A 21,715-nucleotide genomic window follows, 5' to 3' on the forward strand; every position below is an offset into this window, starting at 1 on the left:
TAGGAGTCAACTCATCAATCTATAAACCTTATAATAATTTATATGAAAAAGCCATTTGTGGATCCAAACAATGTTTTCTTTACTAAATCTTAAAAGGAAACCCAGTCTCTCGAATTCGAGGAATGGTTTGTCAGTTTTGGGGTGCAGATTTCAGAGGTATTCAGTGTTTGACAACGCTTTTACCAGTGTCCAGAATCTGCAGTTCCTCTTCTGATGACAAAGGGAACTGCTGGCTTGATAGTCCGTAATCGGATTGATGCGGATGTTCGCGTTCACCGAACTTCGCCAGTAGCAGTTTTACATTTGTACTCAAGTCAGTAATAGCTGACGACATTTTCTGCATCATTGTTTACAACCTATCAAATCCGATAAACTTCACTTGATCGTACAGGTGACTTACTGGGCCGCTGAAGCACAACCTACATGCTTAGATTCTAATGTTGACGGTGACGAATCTAGTTGTGTCGAACTACTTCATTAGCATCTAAATAGTAATGAAACTTACTTGGCAATTGGCGAGGCGACTCTGTAAAACAACCAAAATTTCTGATATTGTACGTGACTATTACCAGCCTGCATCTCGGCAACATCCATGTCTACTGAATTGTAAAGAAATCCTTCTTTAGGCTTCAATGCACCTCTAGAAAATGTCAGTAAGATTAGTGCACTGACCTCTTGGGCTTCTCAGTGTTGAGTGGCAAGGTGTTTTCTTCCGTTGAAGTGTTTTTACGGTGAAGTTCTAGTATTTGGAGGGAAACTAACATATCCTTTGCAGACTGGAGAGAGTCTATAGTAAATTATAGTTTCTGTGTTTGTTACCCACCGATTTCGTGAATTGCTTTACATTACAAAACTGACCAATCGTCATCTGGTCGGTCGCAGTTTTGCAGGTGGATATTGACCAGTGTAGCGGTAAATAAATCCCCAAAATAAATAGCTCTGTAAGTTTTCGACATTGGATGCTGACCATATATTTTAGTGGACTCATCTAGCTGAAGGCGCTTGGTCATGCATCCGCACCAGATCACGTGTGGTAACGCTGTGCTCAACATCTACCTCAATCGCTAGCCAGATTAGATCAGAGAATTCCGATATTTTGGTTATCGCCAAATATACGCTTCCGATCTCCTCGACTCTGTCTTTTGATTCCTCTTGGTGGGTACGAATTATATTAGGTGTTACTGGTAAAAGCGTTGTCAAACACTGAATGCCTGTGTCATCTTCACCAGCCCCGTTGGAAAAAGGGAAAGTTCTTTGCCAACAATCCACTGCTAGAGACGTCAACAATGACGTATTGTTTGTTAGCGAACTAAACATAAAATAAGACGTAATGGAATGGTTTATGATCATGAATTAAGCAGAAATGAAACAAAATACATTCACATAAAAGTATGCAACAATGGGACTATAACTAAATAATTGATAGAATGAATGGCTATACATTTACAGTCAATGTCCCTGTATCACTGGATGGGAAACAATCTTCGAAGTAATTGCGTGGGTCAGTGAAAGACCTAAATTTCAGTAGCCCATCCTCCCCTATATCAGTGACTAAACCAGGCTGTTCGTTTACTACTACAACATTATCAGGCTCAAACGAAGTTAGTCTACTATTCTTAAACATAATTGCTTGTCTATTGGAGACCTCCTTAGCGGCTATTGAGGTAGTATTAGTTAAACGGCTAACTTGAAGCCTATCGCAGGAGGACATCTTCTCAGCATAACGCTGAGCTGCTTGCTTTGCAACAGCATACCAACTATGCACAGATTTTTTTATTCGTCTCATGTAAGACTCGAATGGAAAGCCTGAAAAACTATCTAAAGGTTCATGTGCACGAACGTCGTCAGGAAGGTGCTGTAACAAATCCACATTGTAAACTAAGTTTTCAGACCCATAACACCATTCGTATTCCTTAAGAAAGTTTCGTAAGTCCATCCTGAAGGATTCTACAACGGTATCATGTAATTTAGAGTGTGCAAGCAGATAAATGGATAACGCTAAACGCCGGAAATTAAGATCCAGAGGTTGGGGCAATGTATTTTGCAGAATCACTGGGCCTAAATATAGAAAGAATAACCTACATTCAGAAGCTTTCAATACCGATACGACGTTCAGTGTACAGGATTTACACTGAAAGTCGGAGGGAGTACTTGTCACGCAACCAGATATTAAATTATTTATGCCCCTAATTGCACATGAGTTCAAGTTAAACAATCTTCTATGTGAGAATTCTACCCAAAGGTTAGCTAGCTTTTTGGTGACACACAGGTACATAACTTGCATAGGATCTAAAGGAAAAGTTAGGATCATATTAACTGAAAGCGTTTCCATAATCGAACGGCCTTGATGGTGAATAGATTGAGTTTGACGACGAAAGCTGTCGTCCGTTCTCAACGTATATTCACAATTTGGAAAAGTCGTTTACTCCTCAAGCCGTCTCCCAAGTACAGTACAACTGTCGCAACCTGCCTTACCATTGTGATTAACCGTGTACCTAACAGCAGAACGAGCAGGTGCGTCACATATTACAGCGGACAACTTAATAGATATGTATTTATTAAGCTTAGCACTAAAAAGACCCACGTCAGTCATTTCTTTTATTTCAGAAATTATGTCAGCAAAAAATTCGTTGAATTCTGCCGGTTTACTATTCCCTCCGTAGATCCCTACCATAAACACGTCACTAAACCTTGGGGAAACGATCCGTTGTCTTAAGACAACGTGAACTACGGTATATTTCTCCTATCATCACCAACCGGTGTCTAAAGTTAATTATACAACAAACTACCTCACATGTGCCATTATCATGCACCTCTGGTATGATCGGTTGTACAGGAAAGTGATACCTGACATATGGTATTATACCTGGCGCGTTTTTCAACTGTTAACTGACGAACAGGAGTTGAGGTCGGTCCCTCCCTAACGTAAGTGCTTCCTATGAGCTTGTCATAATGTACTATTTATCTCCCAATTCTGGTCATTTCTTACATGAGTTTCGGCACAAGTGATGTATATAGACGTCAGTCCTTAAAGAAAACCTACCATTTCATACACTTAAATTCTCGTTTCATGTTAAGACTTTTGATTACTACTCTTTTCTCACAAATCGTTTCATGAGCAGACAACATTCTCACGGGCTAAAAAGTTGTCCAAGGTCTTCCATATGCTTTATCCAATTGAAGTTCGTTAAGTGATATGTACCATTAAACATAAATGTTTATTAGGGACGATAAAACAGTTTAATACAATTCTCAGTCAAAATACGTGATAAATTTTATTCTACTGGCCCAGCCAAATACAGGAATTTAATGTCCTTTGACTATGTAATCGAAGAATGTACTGTTAAACAATAGTGGTTTATCAGTTATAAACTTCGTATCAGTGCTTTCCGCCCCATTATTTTCAAACTACTTCTATAAAGTTCTATCGAGCTAGATTTCAGTGTATCGAAGTGAATTATGAATCGTGGGTACCTAGCTTTATGCGTTACTTTTCAGAGTGACCAGATTTAATCAGCACCATCTTGTCATACACCCTCGTCTGGTGAGATTAGCTGTAGCTTTTACTTTTGTTGTTCTAAAAAATCAGTCAGTAACAACGTAGGACTTCGTAAGTACGTACATCAGTTCGAGTTGCCACACCACATTAGCACAGAGATGCAGTTGTCGATTCAAATCCCGTAGTGGTAGAGGTAGTAAGAGTATAAGCAGTAATCGGGAAGATTAGGGTTTGGAGATGTTATTTAAAGAGTATAATCCAGTGAAATAAATTTGGAAAGAGGAAAAAAGAAAGGGACATGAAGAATTCAGAAGATTAGAATTTGGGAGAACACAGAGAGTGGATGCACCTGCGCCATTGCAAACGATTTTGAGCCATGTCATTCAGGGTCTCTAACCATCGGTTGCTATCATCTCGTGGTCCCCAACCAGGTAGTCTACACCTACCAACATGACTCAGTCCACTTGTCAGTGACTTCATAGACTTGTGCCATGTTTTGGTTTGGCCGCCTCTAGCTTTCTTCCAACATACTCCTATACAACAAAACATCGCACATCGAGGCAGTCGGTCGTTGGGCATACGTAACACGTGTCCCAGTCATCTCAACTGATGAAGTTTCACCACTCCATCAATCGATTCGCCATCCTTACTTAGTACGCGTTTCCTAACAACTGTGTTACTTACTCGATGGTCCCAGGATATACGAGCAATGTTTCGAAGACACCTATGAACGAATACTAGTAGCCTACGGATATCCTCTACTCTTACCGGCCATGTTTCACTGCCATAAAGTAGGACGGAACGAACTCCTGCGCAGTAAACACGTCCTTTGGTTGATAGACGGATATCTCGCCTACGCCATAAATGACGCAAGTTGGCAAAAGCTAGTCGAGCCTTCTGTATCCGTGCTGAGATTTCGTCACACACCAGACCACAAGGGCTGATGAGACTTCCAAGATAAGTGAAGCGGTCGACACACTCAACTACTTCACTCCCTATCACTAGTTCGGGTGTCGATGTAACCCAATCCTGAAGCAACATTTTGCATTTCGAGGGAGAGAATCGCACCCCAAACATCCTTGCATTGCTGTTTATAGTGGTCAGAAGACTCTGCATTCCGTCAGCGTCTTCACCAAATGTCATCCGCATATTCTAAGTCAATAGGTGAATCTCCCAGTAAAAGTTCAACTCCTGGAAATTTAGATGAGGAAAGTGTTATTTCTAAAAGCACGTCAATGACAAAGTTAAACAAGAATGGAGAGAGTGGACAGCCCTGACGAACACCACTTGAGATAATCAATTCTGACGACAGTTCGCCATAAGCTCTCACTCGACCAGTTGTGTTCGAGTAGAGAGCCTTTATAAGGTTAATGTACTTCTTTCAGTGACAAACACTACCATAGAACCTCACGATCAACAGAGTTGAATGCTGTCTTAAGGTCGAGAAATACCACGATTGTGGGGCGTCTGAATGTGTGTCTGTGTTCTAGGACCTGACTTGGTGTGAATATCTGGTCTACACAACCTCGTCCAGGTCGAAAACCAGTCTGGTTTTCTCTAACGTGTTCTTCACCAGCTTTGGTTAGGCGTCAAAGTATTATTGAAGCTAATATTTTAGACACTATGTTAGTCAAACTGATTCCTCTATGATTGTCACAAGAGGACTTTTGACCTTTCTTGTAGACTGGCACAATCAGTGATTGAGACCAGTCAGATGGGATTACGTCCAGTTCCCAAATCCTACCTAAGACCTCGGTTAATCTCATTGCTAATACTGGACCACCATCCTTAAAAATCTCAGGAGTAAACCTGTCAGGGCCTGCTGCTCTCCCTTGCTTCAGATTTCCTATGGCTTTTTCAACTTCGTAAAGGGACGGAGGACCTACATTAACTTGCCATTCAGGTTGACTAGAGATCGTGGGAAACCAAAGTGTGGCTGAAGGCCAGTTGAACTGATCCCTAAAGTGTTCTGCCCATCGATCCAATCTCCTGGATTGAGAATGAATAATATGTCCACCTTTCTTTGAGATTGTTTCGCTAACGGCCGGGTTCCTAATTCCGGTTTCCTTAACGAGTCTGAACAATTGTCTGCTATTACCTATTACCACTGCCTTTTCCACCTCTCTTGATTTCGCTACCCACCACTGTTCGTGATCATTGCGTAGGCTTCTTTTCAGCTTGTGCTTAAGCTGACTCCGCTCTTCATTATGTTCAGAGCCATGTGGAATGAGTCTCCGAGCATCTATCAGTGCGATAGATGCTGCTGCGATCCAGTGTTGCTCCCTAACCTTCTAGTTTACCTTACTAGCAGATATCACTGCTGTTTCCACAGCTTTTCGGATATCATTCCATGCTGCCTCAGGGTGGGCATCACATACATGGCTACTTACTGTTTTTCTAGTTGTTCCTGAAATATACTCTTAGTTTGGCTATCATTAAACAGGACCCTAAGAGGTTTCCTTGCAGCGTCTTTCCTACGTCCAGTAAGACCCAGGCAAATACGCGCTCGCACTAGAGCATGATCTGAATCTAAGCATGTGCTCCAGAATGAGCGACAGTCTTCTATCGAGCCCCTCCATCGGTGGCTGATATCGATGTGATCTATTTGGGTCCAACGTTGGGACGAATTAGGGGTCGCCATGTTAAAAGATGTTTTTCCTTATGCTTAAAGTTAGTATTTGCAAGGAACAGGCGGTTATCTGAGCATAGCTGCAACAGACGGTCGCCATTATCTGTTCTTTGAGTCACGATGCTATAAGATCCACCTGGGTGTCTTTCTCTATCGCTTAGTGTACCTACTTGAGCATTAAAGTCACCGGCCACTATTACTACATCCGATCGCTTAGCTTTTCGGAGAAGGTCCGAAAGCTTTCTGTAAAACTCATCTTTTACATCATCCGAGCTGCAGTCAGTGGGAGAGTAGGCAGAGACGACGAAGAGGCAACGACGAGTGTCCCTATCTTTTCGGATTCTTACTGTTCCGTTTAGTCGGACAGCGCACAAACGACTGTCTACTGGGATCCACTCTAAGAGAGCTAGTTCTGCCCTAGGACTCAATGCTATACCTACGCCGGCGAGGCCACGGGAAGCAGAATCAGGGCTTGCAGATACACGAAGCGTAAATCGAGTCGGTTCTTTATTTTGGCATGGTGAGGTCAAATGAATGACGCTACTCGGATCCTGTATGCGCGTTTCGGAGACGCAGCACACATCGATGGCGCGAGATTCTAAAGTCCTAGCTAAGGAAGCCTGCTGTCCTATTTGGCAAAGTGTTCGTACGTTAAAAGCTCCTACGTGTAGTTTAGAGCGTGGTTTCAGGAGACCAGGAATGGCGTTCCACGTACTCGAATCGTTTGCCCTAGCGGTACGAGGTGATAAAGAGACGTGAGGAGGGTTAGTCGGGGAGATAAGAGAGGTATTAGAAGGTGTAGGAAGGATTTGAATGTGACCAGCTTGGTCTCGTGTGCTGTTACGGGTATGAGGGCTGATATCACTTCCCGGCTGCCCACACAGTGGAAGGGTATTTCTTGAGGAACCTGGAAAGGAAGTTGGATTAGTGTTGGTCTTGACGACCTGGGAGCGTGACCGCAGAGCCCAAGGGACAACTGCTTGAGGCCGGTCGCACACGGCCTTTTTGTGGAAGGTTTTTGACGTGTTAGCTCCGTTCTTCAAAGGGCCTTACCGCCGGAGACGGAAATCCGTGAGGTAAGGTGAGGTGTGACATTTTTAGGGTCGACCTTTTCTAACCCCACCCCTCCTTGTGGGAAGGCAGCATCGCTGTCATGCTGGTTGTCCGAGGGAAACACCTTACTGTTGTCACAGCCCTCTACAGTCAGCAGTACGACTTCGCCCTCAGACCTTGAGTTGCTGCTTTTAGTCTTACCGTTCACCAATCGACCTGCCTGGCATGGTAGAACCTGCAGGAACATATGTTCCAGCCAATATAGCTCGGTTGGGTCATCACGATAGGCAAGCCCGACCACCGCGTCAAGGTAGCAGCTTCGGTCGGGGTTCTAAAAAATGGTTCATTTTAATTAAAACAAAACTACTCAGCCCATAAAGTCGTAACTGTTACTATTTAACCTGAATAAAGTTCTCGTGATCAGGTATAATGAGACGACTGATGTCGATAAGTTTTTGCGGCGAGAGTCTAGTTTAGGGACGACCTTTGAACGAATCTTAAATGACCTTGACAATTATTAGCCAATCAGAAGACAGTATAAAGTGAAAATATATTATAAGTAAGCAATGAATTACAGTGGATATTCTTCTTTTACACGATTTAAAAACCTGTTAAGGTCTGATAAAGGTTCAGAGGTTCGGAATTCATAATGCATATGGTATAGAAACTCGTCCATAGGGTTAGGGTTGTAGCCTAGGGTTAGGGTTTAGGGTTAAGGTTAGGTTAGGGTTAGGGTGCTAACAAGCGATCGGTTTACAACGGATTTTAGACGTTAGGGTTAGGGTGTTAACAAGCGATCGGGGGGCTGTGATACTGCCCGGGTGCCCAATCCGCGTACTCAAGGTCGAGAAGTCTTTCTCCAGGCGACAGATCCACACCGCCATTACTTACATCCATCAGAGCTGTTTCCAGAATGTCATCGATGGCAGAATTGAAGAGGAATGGTGAGATTGGGCAACCCTGTCTAACCCCACTGCTCGAATAGAACAATGGAGAAAGGTGGTTGTATGCCCTCACTCTGCCTGAGGTGTTTGTATATAGGGCTTTTTAGGATGTTAATAAACATCTCATGCACACCCTTCTTCGATAGACAATCCCAGAAAACAGTCCTGTCCAACGAATCGAAGACAGCCCTGATGTCAAGAAACACTACGATTGTTGGCCTTTGATAAGTATGGCGGTGTTCTAACATTTGGCGAAGGGTGAAGATATGATCAATACATCCTCGACCAGAACGAAACCCAGCCTGCTCCTCGCGAGTCAATCTTACTCGGGTTTCGAACAACCTACGAAGTATGACGGAAGCCAATAGCTTGGACGCAATCGGAAGTAGACTTATCCCCCGATAGTTGTTACAGGAACGACGTGAACCCTTTTTAAAGATAGGGACAACTGTCGACTTATTCCATGACGTTGGTACACTCTCTATTTCCCAGACCTTTGTAAACAACACAGTCAGTTCCTTAGCCAGAAAGTCACCACCATTTTAAAAAAGAGCCGGAGGTAAGTCATCTGGGCCCGAGTTTCCACCGTAGGCGAGCTGCTGTGTAAGTCGAAAAATAAGGGCACAAAGTGGGAATAAAAGAGAGTGAATAAATGGCGTAAAAAATAATAATGTGAGTCGTTTGATTGTTGATCGAAGCGAGAATAGAGTTTTCAGTAAATACCATCGTTTTCATTATATTTGTGTGAGGGCTGTGATACTGCCCGGGTGCCCAAACCGAAACAGGTGGTTTTCTTAGGGGGCCACGCCCGGAGCCTTCGACCTGAAGGTCTGATCCACAAGGTAGTGGAGCATCGTGAGGAGATGCAGTCCCATGGTAGCAGGTGACCAACGACTGGTTCATGCGCCATTTGCTCCCTCAGGGTACTGTAGCCCATGTGCACCATTGGTTTGGAATGAGGGTTTTCCAATCCCCCTAGATGGACTCTCCATGTCCACCAACCCGGTTAAAGCGCCAGACATTCGCTTTTCGTCCTCTCAATTTCGTAAACAACACCCATGGTGCGAGAAGGCAGTGAGTAGAACTTCCCTGGCAGAAGCTATATACGTGTAGCCATATGAGAGCATTTCGAGAGGGAGAGCGGACTCTCCCCACTCTCGGCCATACCAGGGCATTTGGGGGCACGGACGTTTTGATACAACTAATTTTTTAGTCAAATTCAAGTTTCATTGTAGCTCGTGGTTCAACTTGCGCTGATTCACCTTGTAGCAATACTGTTGAAGTTATTTATTTTTCATACTATCCGGATAGTATTTGCTTCTTTATTTTTTTTCACGGGCTTAATATTTTAAATGATTATTCGATTTTTATCACTATTGATATTCATGCTGTTATTATTTCCCAGAATTTTCTTGTTTGTTCATCTTGAGCCATCGCCTGGCACATAGTGGTCTCTTCACTTCAGAAGTATTTGGTCTCGAAATAACAATACAGTAAATCGGTTTATTTCTCAATGGTTGGCGACTGTGGGACTTCCATCTCATCAATTATTCTACTCCGTGTTTTGTGGGGACATAAGGATTCTTTTACTTTTGGGACTTTTAAGTTAAATAAGCAGCTTATACATTCTTTTGTATGAGGAGCAAAAAGAGCCGTCATAAATTAGCCGCTCTCAACTTTCTATCCAATATTTCTCTTGATGGGAGACATGAACATAAACCTAATGGAATTGGCTATCACTCTTCTGTCCCGTACATTTTCAGTGCTGGTAAGTATTTACGTTACTCTTGAAGCTTCTTTTAGAGATATATCAACTGAGTTACGATTCCACTCTATGTGATTAGCCACAGCACCGAGTTTCCAAACGGTTGCCTGGTTTTTCCGTAAACCATGTATCAAGACATAGAACTATATGGATGCTAGTTGTATGACTTAAAAGTATCATTTCGTTCATGTCTTTCTGTGTGCGAGAATTGAAGGTTCTCGAACGGGGTGTGTTAGTTTCCTCAGGCACCATTGGTAAGATCCTCAAATGCATAACTTTGATCTCAGCGACTGATAAATAACTGGAAAATATTTATTTTGCAACCAGCTAACTTTTGCTGTAACCTATTACCTAACCAACAGAGTATATACCGACGTCCTGGTTTGAATAAGTACCTAACTCTTCCAAAGGGCTACACTGTATACTCAAAACGCGATACGCTCCGCAGGGTCACGGATAAACTAATAACGGATGTTTTTTACGTTTTATAGTAAACAAGATATTTGTAGACGGATGTTTTATAATTTGCTTGTTAAATTGATTTGTAACTGGTTTTTTAAATGGATAGCGAGTATTTGTCTTTTACATGAAAAATGCTTTTAATTAATTCATAGTTAATAGTTGCATATGTTGACAGGTAAGTAAGGGTATGTAAATTTTTATTTATTTGTTTTTAGGACAAAATGGCACAAAAACTTCTCCAGTTAACTCTTCTTATGAGCAGCAAGTTAATGATACATTTCATGAAATATCTGAAGAATCAGTACCAACCAAGTTTTCGGGAGTACCTGAAAACATCTTAAGTTCGGTGACATGTGCCCAGAATTATGCTTTATGCAATACTTTCGTGGACACGCATCTACAAAGCAATAGATCTCAAACATTTTCTAAGGTTTCTATTTCAAATGTTTCCTCTTTATATGTTACAGATGTGCAACTGGGTAGTGAAAAGTATGTTAAATGTTAGCCACTTTTCTTTATTTATAAAATCTTTTAATTCTTCGATACAGATTAATTTTTGTCATATTTTTCAACTATGTTTTAAACTGCTCCCAACTATGTGGTTATGTTTTCACCTTAATCTCACCCTGAATAGTATATTCGTTGTTAGTTAATGTACTAATTATTCACCTAATTGTCACTGAATGTAATCACGTGTATGTGTATGTGATCATTAATCTAATTCAATTAATTGTAATTTATGGCTATCATATGTGTTCAGTCAGTACGTTGAATTGTGGCTCATTATTATGGGCCCTCAGTTCACAACCACTCGGTCTTCGGTACATTTTTGCTTCTTTTTTAACAGGTGTAATGTATATATAATCCCCAAATAATCCTTGTGACTCAATAACCAATACACATATATGTACTTGAACACTGAACTATATTACTTGTAGGTGCAACTAATAATCTTTGCAAAATATTAATCAATAATAAGTTGACGTACTTAACTTTTAGCTACTCCTATTACATAAGCGATTAATATCCTGTCTAGTTCCCCAGATAAGAATACACTGAGCGGAGGATGGATCTGTGTTTATGTAGTCAGAAGTTGAGTATTAAAACTGCCAAGTCACACTTGCAGTTCCATTGTTATTACTTCCCTAAAATATATCATAAGTCGTGAATTATGTATGCTAGAAGGTGAGTTGACCTGTTTCCAAACCTTTGGTGCTTTTAATGTTTAGAGATCATGGGGCGTTAAAATCAGATAAAGCGGTTCCTGTTCTCTAATTTATGACAAACTCTCCCCAACTATCCTCCTATATTACTAGGTAACTTGTACTTTCAGGTTTCCAACTAGTGTCACTATGTTTATGAAATAGGCATGATCGCGGTCACTTAATTGATTGGTAAGACAAATAAAAGTTTGTAATAATCCAGTTAACCAGTGCGGCTCTTGTCTGGATGTATTGAAATTAAGTACTAGTTTCACAGACTCACTGGGTTTCCTCATAAGAAACAACAGATGATGAACTTATTCGTAGTATGATATGTTGGACAAGATTTAGGCTTGACAGTCAGGTATCATTTTGATTGAAACTCGAGTGACGTATAAAATCTGTATCTCCTAATCTCTTACGCTTCAGTTGACTTGTAATTACACTTATCTTCATGTACATTTTTTGTACCTAAGCACATCATTTTATTAACATGAACACCATGATACTACTGAAACATGTGAGTGCCAGAACTAACTGTTATCCTAAGAAGCTATCTTTTAGTATTTGACTAAATCGTTAAGTCTCCATAAAAACGTCCCAACTCAATACCGACTGTTTACTAATAGAGATAATAACTCATTTATGGGCAACCAACTTCTGTTTAACGTAATTTTTTCTCCCAGGTTGAATATATCTTTAAAATGAAGTGTAAATATTCCATGTGTTGTTAATCGTAACTAGCTGATATTTCTTATTAGTTTCGCTAGTCGGTGTCACATATTTTTCAAAAAGTAATAATTTTTTATTCCAGACAAGAAAACTTCACCGATAAATCATCTTCGAACAAACTGTCAGTCAGTGAGTGGGACATGTTCTTTTAATATCCTATTTTTCAAACTGTTATTTTGTTGTGAAGCTCGTAAATACTAATTTGACTGTCAGTATTGTATAAGTGATAACCGATTTCATCTGGTATATTGATTCAGCTCTATAGTGTCTTGTCGAAAGAACATTTATATTGGTATTAAAACGTGTTCTAAATTTACACGTGAATGAAATCAATAATCAATGTTTAATGAATTTATCTTGGTTTCTAGGTGGCATCACTCCGTACCCAATTCATCACCAGAACACTAGTCAATATCACATAGTATTACTAGTTATATGAGAAAGATTTATGTACTGCTTTTTTATTTCAATATATGTTCAATTTGTTTTAATTAATTTCTCGTAAAGTTATCTGTACAATATAATCGGATTTTAGGTATTTGAATGAGGAACTGAAGGTTGACATTAATCTTAATGTGTATTTATGTTTATGATATTACCTAGTTCACGTACCTGGAGTCCCCATTGTCATTTCTTGTAACCTCGCTAGTGTAGATATATGGTACATGCTACTTATGTCTGTCGACATTAGTATGCAACACCAGTCAAAAGTTGAATAGCTGACAGCAGAAGGCTAAGGAGATCGAACTGAAGAAAATAGAAAGGGAGATAGAAAGAAATTGTGAATTGGAAAAATCAGACAGAATGTAAAAGACAATTAATGGAAGATTTGCAAATAAAGCATTTAATGTATGGTTCTCATATTTTACGAAGACATCCTGTAATTCCGTATGTAATAATAAATGGGTTGTCCTCACCCGTGTTCTCGTTCATTGCAGATATAGCATTACTTTCATAAGCAGAACAAGCTTGAATGTAAGTCGATGAAAAGCCCACGGAATATTGTGGGTAGCGAAAGCAGAAGAGATGAAAAAGTTAGCAACGAAAGGTAACAGTTGACAACTGTTCAGATCTATCAAGGAAACGATATTAAAAATCGGTCTGTTAGTGAAAGTATCTCGGAAAAACATGGAATTATTATTCACTCTTAACCATGGAGATTGGACCTATGAGCAGAACACTTTAGGGAATGGTTCAACTGGCCTTCAGCCATACTTCAGTTACCCACTATCTCCGAGCAATAGGAATGATAAATTGATATATGTCTTCCAACTCTTAGTAGGGTTGCAAAGGCTACAGGAGATCTAAAGTGACGGAGGGCATCAGAGCCTTATGGACTAACCCCTGAGAGGATGATGGTCCAGTTTTAGCAGTCAGATTAACTGAAATATTAGCTAGAATCTGAAATCTGAACATAATCTCATCTGACTGGTCTCGATCTCTGAAAGGACGAAAATCTCCTTATGACAATCACAGAGGAATCAGTTTAGCTAATAGTGTCTAAAATATTGGCTTCAATAATACTTCGATGCCTAAATAGAGCTCATAAATAGCAAACCCAAGAAAATCAGGCTGGTTTCAGACGTGGACTTTAATGTATGGACCAAATATTCACGCTTCAGCAGATTCTGGATTATAAACATACTTTTCGACATCTGACAGTATTTTTATTCCTCGACGTTAATATAAGGTTCGACACTTGATTGGGAGGTTGTGTGGCAGTCTATCATTGAAAGGCGTACCGAAGAAGTACATCAACTTTGTACAGGCTCTCTACTCGAACACTACTGGTCGAGTCAGAGCTTATGGCGAACTATTGTCAGAATTGGTTGCTTCAAATGGTGTTCGTCAGTGCTGTTCACATTCCCCATTTTTACCTAATTGTATCATATACTTGCTTTTAGAGAAAACATTTATCGTCTGAATTTTGGGGTAGTTTCCATAGATATAGAGAGTTCATCATTTGCGCATATATATTGGCGCTCTCTTGTACCAATATTTATGTATTCAAATAAATAAATAAATAAATAAGAATTTTGGGGTTGATCTACCAGGAGATTCACGTGACTTAAAATACGCAGAAGATATAGTTCTATTTGATCAAGACATCAAAGAAATAGTTGTCTGACCATTTTAGGCAAGAATACCAGTATGTTCAGGATGCTACTCTATCCCACCAAATGCCAAGTATTGCTTCAGGATTGACCCGCGTTAGCGCCTAAATTGATGATAGGGAGGGAAGTAGTTGAACGTATCGACCGTTTCACTTATCGTGGGAGTCTCGTCAGTGCTGATGGTCTGTTGTCTGACGAAATCTCGCCACGGATTCAGAAGACTCGATTATCTTTTGCCAACCTGCGTCACTTGTGATGTTAGCGAAATATACCCATAGGTATCATACTCATCCCAAAACCTGAAAGCTGTGTCTCATGTTCATTCATTCAGTCGTAATCAACATTAACTGGCAATGAAAACCACTGAAGGTGTCACGTATGCGCAATGTTATTCAACGCTACCGTCCGAAACCTCTACTCAAACATAGAATACAAAGGCAATTTAATCAGAAGTAGAGAACGAAGGTATATTTGAGTCGCTGTCGATGTGTATTTGATCCAATCTGACTAATTGCCATAAGAGATGTACAACACGGCATATTCAAATGGGATTAGGTGCGTTAATTAAAATTAATAAGATCAGCATCAGTGTTGAATGCTTACAAACTTTATTTTGGGAATTTATTAACCACGACATTATTTTCAATTTTCTCAAACCAATATTCCTAAATTACTTGACCTAACGTTATTTCATATAAAAGAGTTAGCCCTATTTCACAACTTTATTATTTCTCTTTTAATATTCTTATTTAGCTACTGATTCGTCTAATCGAATCACTGAAATGCAACCTAAGACTAATTTTAAAATTAAACTATCCCATGAATCTGGTAATATCAGTTTGGAAGACATAAAAGGACTGTGTAAAATGAATCCAAAATCAATACAAACTAATGCGTTATCCATAATTTCCAAACGGTATGTTAATATTTATTTATTTGTTTGAACACATAAACATTGGTATAAGGGAGCACCAGATACATATGCGCCACATAATAATAATGAGGTCGTTAAGAGATAGAGGATGTAAAGTGCGTATAATAAAAAGAACAACGGACAGAGATTAGTGTATGAGCGTGTAATAATAATAATAATAATAATAATAATAATAATAATAATAATAATAATAATAATAAAAGTGGTAGAGGCAATCCAGTTAGGAAAAATACAACCAGAAAGAATTCTTTCAGTTAAAGAAGTTACGTTCACTTCTATGAAGAAAACAAAACAAAGTTACAGTAGGATCGTCACAAGCTTCTATTCTGAACTGTGTCTGATAACTCCTCTAGCCACTGTGTTGCACCGTCTCTAGTACCCCAAACAAGGAGTCGTGAAGGTCCAACAGAAGCCAGTCCTGTACATCTTTCATACCACGACATCATGTTATACACTGACCACCTCTCCGCTTTTTCCAACCAGTCCCAGCGTCGGCAAATAGTGCACGATGTAGAATTCTCTGGGACGACATTCGTAGGACATGTCCAAGCCACCGAAGTTGATGTTTCAATATAGTGATATTAATTGAATTATCGACGCTGTGCCTGAACATACGATGCTGAACCTCTGCATTACTAACATGGCGTTGCCACTGGATGCCAGCAATCTTTCAGAGACAACGATGATCAAACACAGAAAGTCGTCTAGCATCTTCAACTCGGAGAGGCCAGGATTCACAAGCACAGAGCAGAACTGCTCTCACCGATGCGTTGTAGATCCTACCTTATACAGTCAGACTGACATCACGAAGGCGCCAAAGATGGCCCAGGTTGGCATAAGCCGCTTTGGCTTTCACTATACATGCATTGATCTCGTCACTCACCCCACCACCAGCACTAATGCAGCTACCTAGATACACGAACTTCTCGGCTACTTCTATCTGCTCACCATCCAGAATGAGTACAGGATTAGAATCCTGCCAGTCTCGTAGAAGTACTTTGCACTTCGAAGGTGCAAAGCACATACCATACCTACGGACATTGATTGCCAACTGATTAAGTGCGGATTGCATGGCTTGTGTATTATCTCACAGTAAGACAATATCGTCCGCATACTCAAGGTCGAGAAGTCTTTCTCCAGGCAACAGATCCACGCCACCATTACTTACATCCATCAGAGCTGTTTCCAGAATGTCGTCGATGGCAGAATTGAAGAGGAATGGTGAGATTGGGCAACCCTGCCTAACCCCACTGCTCGAATAGAACAATGGAGAAAGGTGGTTGAATGCCCTCACTCTGCCTGAGGTGTTTGTATATAGGGCTTTTTAGGATGTTAATAAACATCTCATGCACACCCTTCTTCGATAGACAATCCCAGAAAACAGTCCTGTCCAACGAATCGAAGACAGCCCTGATGTCAAGAAACACTACGATTGTTGGCCTTTGATAAGTATGGCGGTGTTCTAACATTTGGCGAAGGGTGAAGATATGATCAATACATCCTCGACCAGAACGAAACCCAGCCTGCTCCTCGCGAGTCAATCTTTCTCGGGTTTCGAACAACCTACGAAGTATGACGGAAGCCAATAGCTTGGACGCAATCGGAAGTAGACTTATCCCCCGATAGTTGTTACAGGAACGACGTGAACCCTTTTTAAAGATAGGGACAACTGTCGACTTATTCCATGACGTTGGTACACTCTCTATTTCCCAGACCTTTGTAAACAACACAGTCAGTTCCTTAGCCAGAAAGTCACCACCATTTTAAAAAAGAGCCGGAGGTAAGCCATCTGAGCCCGGTGATTTGTAGCGCTTCAGGAGTTGGAGTTCCTTGCGAACTTCCGCCTCATTTGGTGGATCAGTCGTCACCAGCCATGGAGAGCAGGACAGTGTGACCGATGTTGCCGGAGCGGCAGGCCAGTTGAATTGCCCTTCGAAGAATTCTGCCCATCGTCCAAGACGTCGATGGATGTTAATGATTGGCATCCCATCATCTTCACAGATTGTTTCACCCACACCAGACTTCTTGCTGCCAGTGGTTTGAATGAGTTGGAAGAACTTCCGGGAATTACTATATGCAGCTGTTACTTCCAGCTCATTAGCACGTTTCGACCACCAGGCTTCTCGGTTCTTGTGCTAATCAATACTAACTACGACTGGTATGTTAATAAGAGTATATTCTATTTGATTCGTGCGACTTCACTCATTTTGTTTCAGGTTTTCAAATTCTTCAGTGTTTATACTATTTTCTTTGTAGTTATTAAGTATTCCAGTCAGAAAATAAATAGTTGACAAAACTCGAGGAATACATTAGAAGTGGTCATGCTTTTCGTTTTGCAGATATTTATTGTGTTAAGGTTCACTTGTCATGAAGTGATGAACATGTTCTTCGTTGTGCTGTATATTGATTCGTTCAATCGATTTTAATTTATTTTTGTTCTTGGATTTTCTGGTTTTGACAAAGATTAGTGTGGATGGTTTTCCAGTATCTTTTTGATACTTTCGTGTGTTAGGCTAGATAATATTCAACTCCGACCTGTATACGGTAAACGAAACTAATTCTATCCTGTTCTTCCTTTCCCTCTAACTGGAGTGAGTTCAGCTTGTATAGGAGCTATGTTGATCGAGTCTTTGAGATTAATTAATTTACATTCAAGTTATTCAATGATATATCTATTAAGCGATTATTAATTTCAATGGTTTGCCAAACTGAATAATCCTCACTAAACACAGAATTACAATAAATTAATCAATACAAGGAAAAATGCATGTTGGATTGAATAACTAACTATATACTGAATATTCGCTACAGGGGAAAACACTGTAAAAGTTAATAAACAGAATTCACCATGAAAAAATTAATATAACGAAAATGCTTTGAAGGTTAATTAGACGAAAATCACCTTAAATTGATAAGAGAATTCTAAGACTGATTTCCTTCCTTATTCCTTGTATTTGAGGATTTGACGTCACCAACACTTCCCTCTCCCCTTTTGTATAATAAATTGTTGATAACAACCCTGGTGTGTCTTATACAATCGTCTGTGACTTTATCATGGATTATTATGGAATAGAAAGTAGAATATATCAGATTTCTTGTACAGACCTGTTATACTAACGTGTTATGGATTTCATCTATTAAGCTATATATAGTGTAGAAATACTTCCATAAATCCATATAACTAAAAAACCTTTGGGAATCTAATTGATGTGTATTGTAATAAATTTACTGAATATTATCGTATGTTATGTCTCATTTGAGGGTAGTTTTCACTTCGCTAAACAGTTACACTTTTTGTAAGCGGTCTTGGCGTGCGGTTAGTTTATCACCAGATGTACAAGTAGTGACTTTTTGACTAGCTGATTGAAAGCACGTATAGTCAATTACTTGCAATATGCACGTCTGCTTTTGAAAGGTATATTTCAGAGCTGTAACTTAAGAAAAGAAAAGCAACTTTGTATCACTCTCCCTTTGATAGGCAGTTTAAAAATTATTAGGAATGTAAGTGGCGTGTGTGATTAATTCTAAATAAGGTTTTATTTATGTTAAGATCATAATGCGTCAGAATTGACAAAACTTTTGAGTGAAGTGATCAACTATTATTCAGCTACTCCATTCGATGTTGTTAAACTAAGAATTGATGCAAGTTAGTTTCGTGTTAGCATCTTATACTTTTAGTTGTATCGAAGTAGGATTTATAGTTATGAACTGCTGACCTACAGCTCAAGTTACATGCATCTAGTCATATGCAGACAGGTGGTTTCATTAAATTTATTATCACTATTGCTAAGGTTATAATACTTTAGTTGGTATTCAAGGTTCGATTGGTTATTGCCGTATGTCCATCCTGAGCGGATTGTCTTGGTATAGCTTTGTGCCACAATTTCTAGTATAATTTAATGTGTTGCTAACAGTGATATCTAAATTGCGGATTTTTTATATTTTGGGCTGCTCACACAGATGTACACCCACAGTATTAAAGTTCACATTGAGACTCAAACCAAATACCTTTCATCTGCAACGCCTAACGTGTTATCCAATGAACCACTGAGGCAACCTGCTAAGCATGTACATGTGGCAACAAACATTGATCAATTGCAGTCCCGAATTTCAACAGCAGGAAGTTAAAAACTTAGTAACATCTCCATATCTGGTTGAGGCGAGAGGTACCGTATTCGAGTTTTAATATTGGAAGTAATACTGGAATCCGGGTATAGTCAACTAATGTGTCCAAAACGGACGAAACACGTCATGTGTTCCACTGCTAACCATATATCAAATATACTGACACTTTAGGATTTTTTGTTATTTTGACCTAGCTTATATCATTTCTCACATTTATCATGTTTTTCAATCTCAATTATGACTATTTACGGGCTAAAAACGATGTTGATCAAATAAAAGACTAAAGAGCGACAAAAAGTTTGTTTGCTATCAATCAAATATATATAACATGTGACTTGTGTACAGATAATTTTTTTTTCAATTACATTTTTCGTACTCATTGTTATATGTAATGAAAACAGGCCATATGTTAACTAATTTATATGGTTTTTTGAGAATTCGATACATGCAATGTGTGAGTTATCTTTGATATATTTGGTACTTGAATGCTTGACGCTGACTTTCTAATTACTTCGCAGTCCTCCATAGGTTTGCATTTGAACCCAAAAAGTGGGAAGCATGAAAAAAGCTTTACTTCTGGTATATATGTATAGTTGACAGCAAGTTTTACTAGGAGTTAGTGCAAATTGAAATACTGAAAATATCTTTCTAAGTACAAATGTCAAGTTTATTGAAGTTGAGCTTTATGGCTTCTGCCACATAGAGGTGATATAAACCTGGGTTACCTATCAAACTATTAGGAACTTGTTATAAAACCGACAGTCCCTCCACTAGTTTGATATGATGTTTACTATCTATCAACCAGAAAAGGGACTTAGTTTTTGATCTTGTAATTCAGTATTTTAAATTCCAAGTACTTGGGTCACTAAACCATAGGTTCATACAACCTTTTTGTTCAGGGTGTATGAATTCTATTATTCATATTTATTAAATTCTGGTTATATTTAAGTTTGTGAATAACTTCTACATATAGTAAACAGAAGTATCTTGTAAAACATCAAGGTAGTTCCGTATATGTAATGTGTCCGGATGTGTATGTCTTCACTCACTGATTAATCCTTGCTTACAATTTAAACTAAATTGAAAATTTTGACTCAGTCACCGCATGATGTGAATGTCTCGCGTTCGATGCTGTGTAGGTTTATGGCTCAGCACTTCTGAAAACGCGTAAATTTTAAAGAACGTATGGTTAAGAAATCCCTATCTTAATCTTATGCTAGTTAGTGGTGTTAAGTTTGAAAAAGGTGAAAAACGTGATCGACAATTTGATGAGCACAAAAACAATGATTTGAGCAGAATGACATAAATAGCTTTTGTTTCGCTAGGTTCTCATTTCTAAGGTTACATGCATCTCCAATTCTTTTTAATTCGTAGTTCTGTTTTTGACTAAGTAACCTCAACTCATGTTATTTTCAATCACCATAAATCTGTATTCAGCTATTTCATTTACCTAAGTAGCTTGTTCGTCCATTGTATGATGTTTTGTTAATGTTTTCGGATATATTCATGAATCCTCTCGTGCACATGGTATTCATTTGACACATTTTTTTCAATCTTATTAATTTCATTTAAATCTACGCCGCACCACTTTGAACCAACTTCAGCTATGTTGTTAACTTTATTCATAATTTTGATCTTAAAATCCTAGAGTTTGTAAAAAACTGGTAAAATTGTAGTGAAATTAGATAGATTTATGTTATTTTGTCGAAATCCTTTTTCATACTATATATGATAGAAATCAATGTTTAATCATAACTAACATGATTAAATAAATTAGTCTCTCTTTCATAGATCTAATCTATTTTACTTTTCTCAATATTGGATGTGTTATTCATTTCATTTAGTTATTCCTCATTTCATTAATATTTTTAATACATCTGTACTTTTTTAAAACTCCCGTAGTTCGGTAGTTTGCGTTTTAAATGTTCACAATTAATTCATCCTTATTCGAACAAAATAATTTCCTTTTTTCCTGACATTTTTGTGTGTGTTCACACGTGAATCAATTTGAAAAATTAATGTCATGCAGGCTTATTTCATGTGACTGACCCGTAATTTAAGCTGAGTGAATAGGGGTTTAGTAAATTCCTTTTAAAAATACAATTGGTGCAATTCATTTTTACGTGTTAGTGTTTCGTGAACGATAACTCAAGTGGGGATAACCAGTTTGTTGTTTAATACGAAACTATAGGACATCTTGCTAAAATATGAGAACCATACACTGAATACTTCATTTGCCAATTCCCATCATTTATC

At 39.0% G+C, this 21,715-nt stretch overlaps 1 protein-coding gene across 3 annotated transcripts in view; it reads left to right on the plus strand.

Moving 5' to 3' along the window:
- Positions 1-2,869: 2,869 nt before the first annotated feature.
- Positions 2,870-21,715, plus strand: part of CABLES1_1 (CDK5 and ABL1 enzyme substrate 1) — a 46,860-nt gene continuing 28,014 nt past the window's right edge. For 2 of the 3 annotated variants that reach the window (XM_051210656.1, XM_051210655.1), the window contains exons 1-5: positions 2,870-2,925; positions 9,531-9,893; positions 10,568-10,841; positions 12,369-12,415; positions 15,154-15,316. In XM_051210656.1, coding sequence (XP_051070671.1) covers positions 9,761-9,893; positions 10,568-10,841; positions 12,369-12,415; positions 15,154-15,316 — 617 coding nt within the window. In that variant the 5' untranslated portion in view covers positions 2,870-2,925; positions 9,531-9,760. Of the gene's footprint in view, positions 2,926-9,345; positions 10,381-10,567; positions 21,055-21,715 lie in introns of those variants that run through there. The other variant, XM_051210657.1, reaches the window with a different exon arrangement.

Source organism: Schistosoma haematobium, chromosome ZW (assembly GCF_000699445.3).
Source record: "Schistosoma haematobium chromosome ZW, whole genome shotgun sequence".
Classification (NCBI taxonomy): domain Eukaryota; kingdom Metazoa; phylum Platyhelminthes; class Trematoda; order Strigeidida; family Schistosomatidae; genus Schistosoma; species Schistosoma haematobium.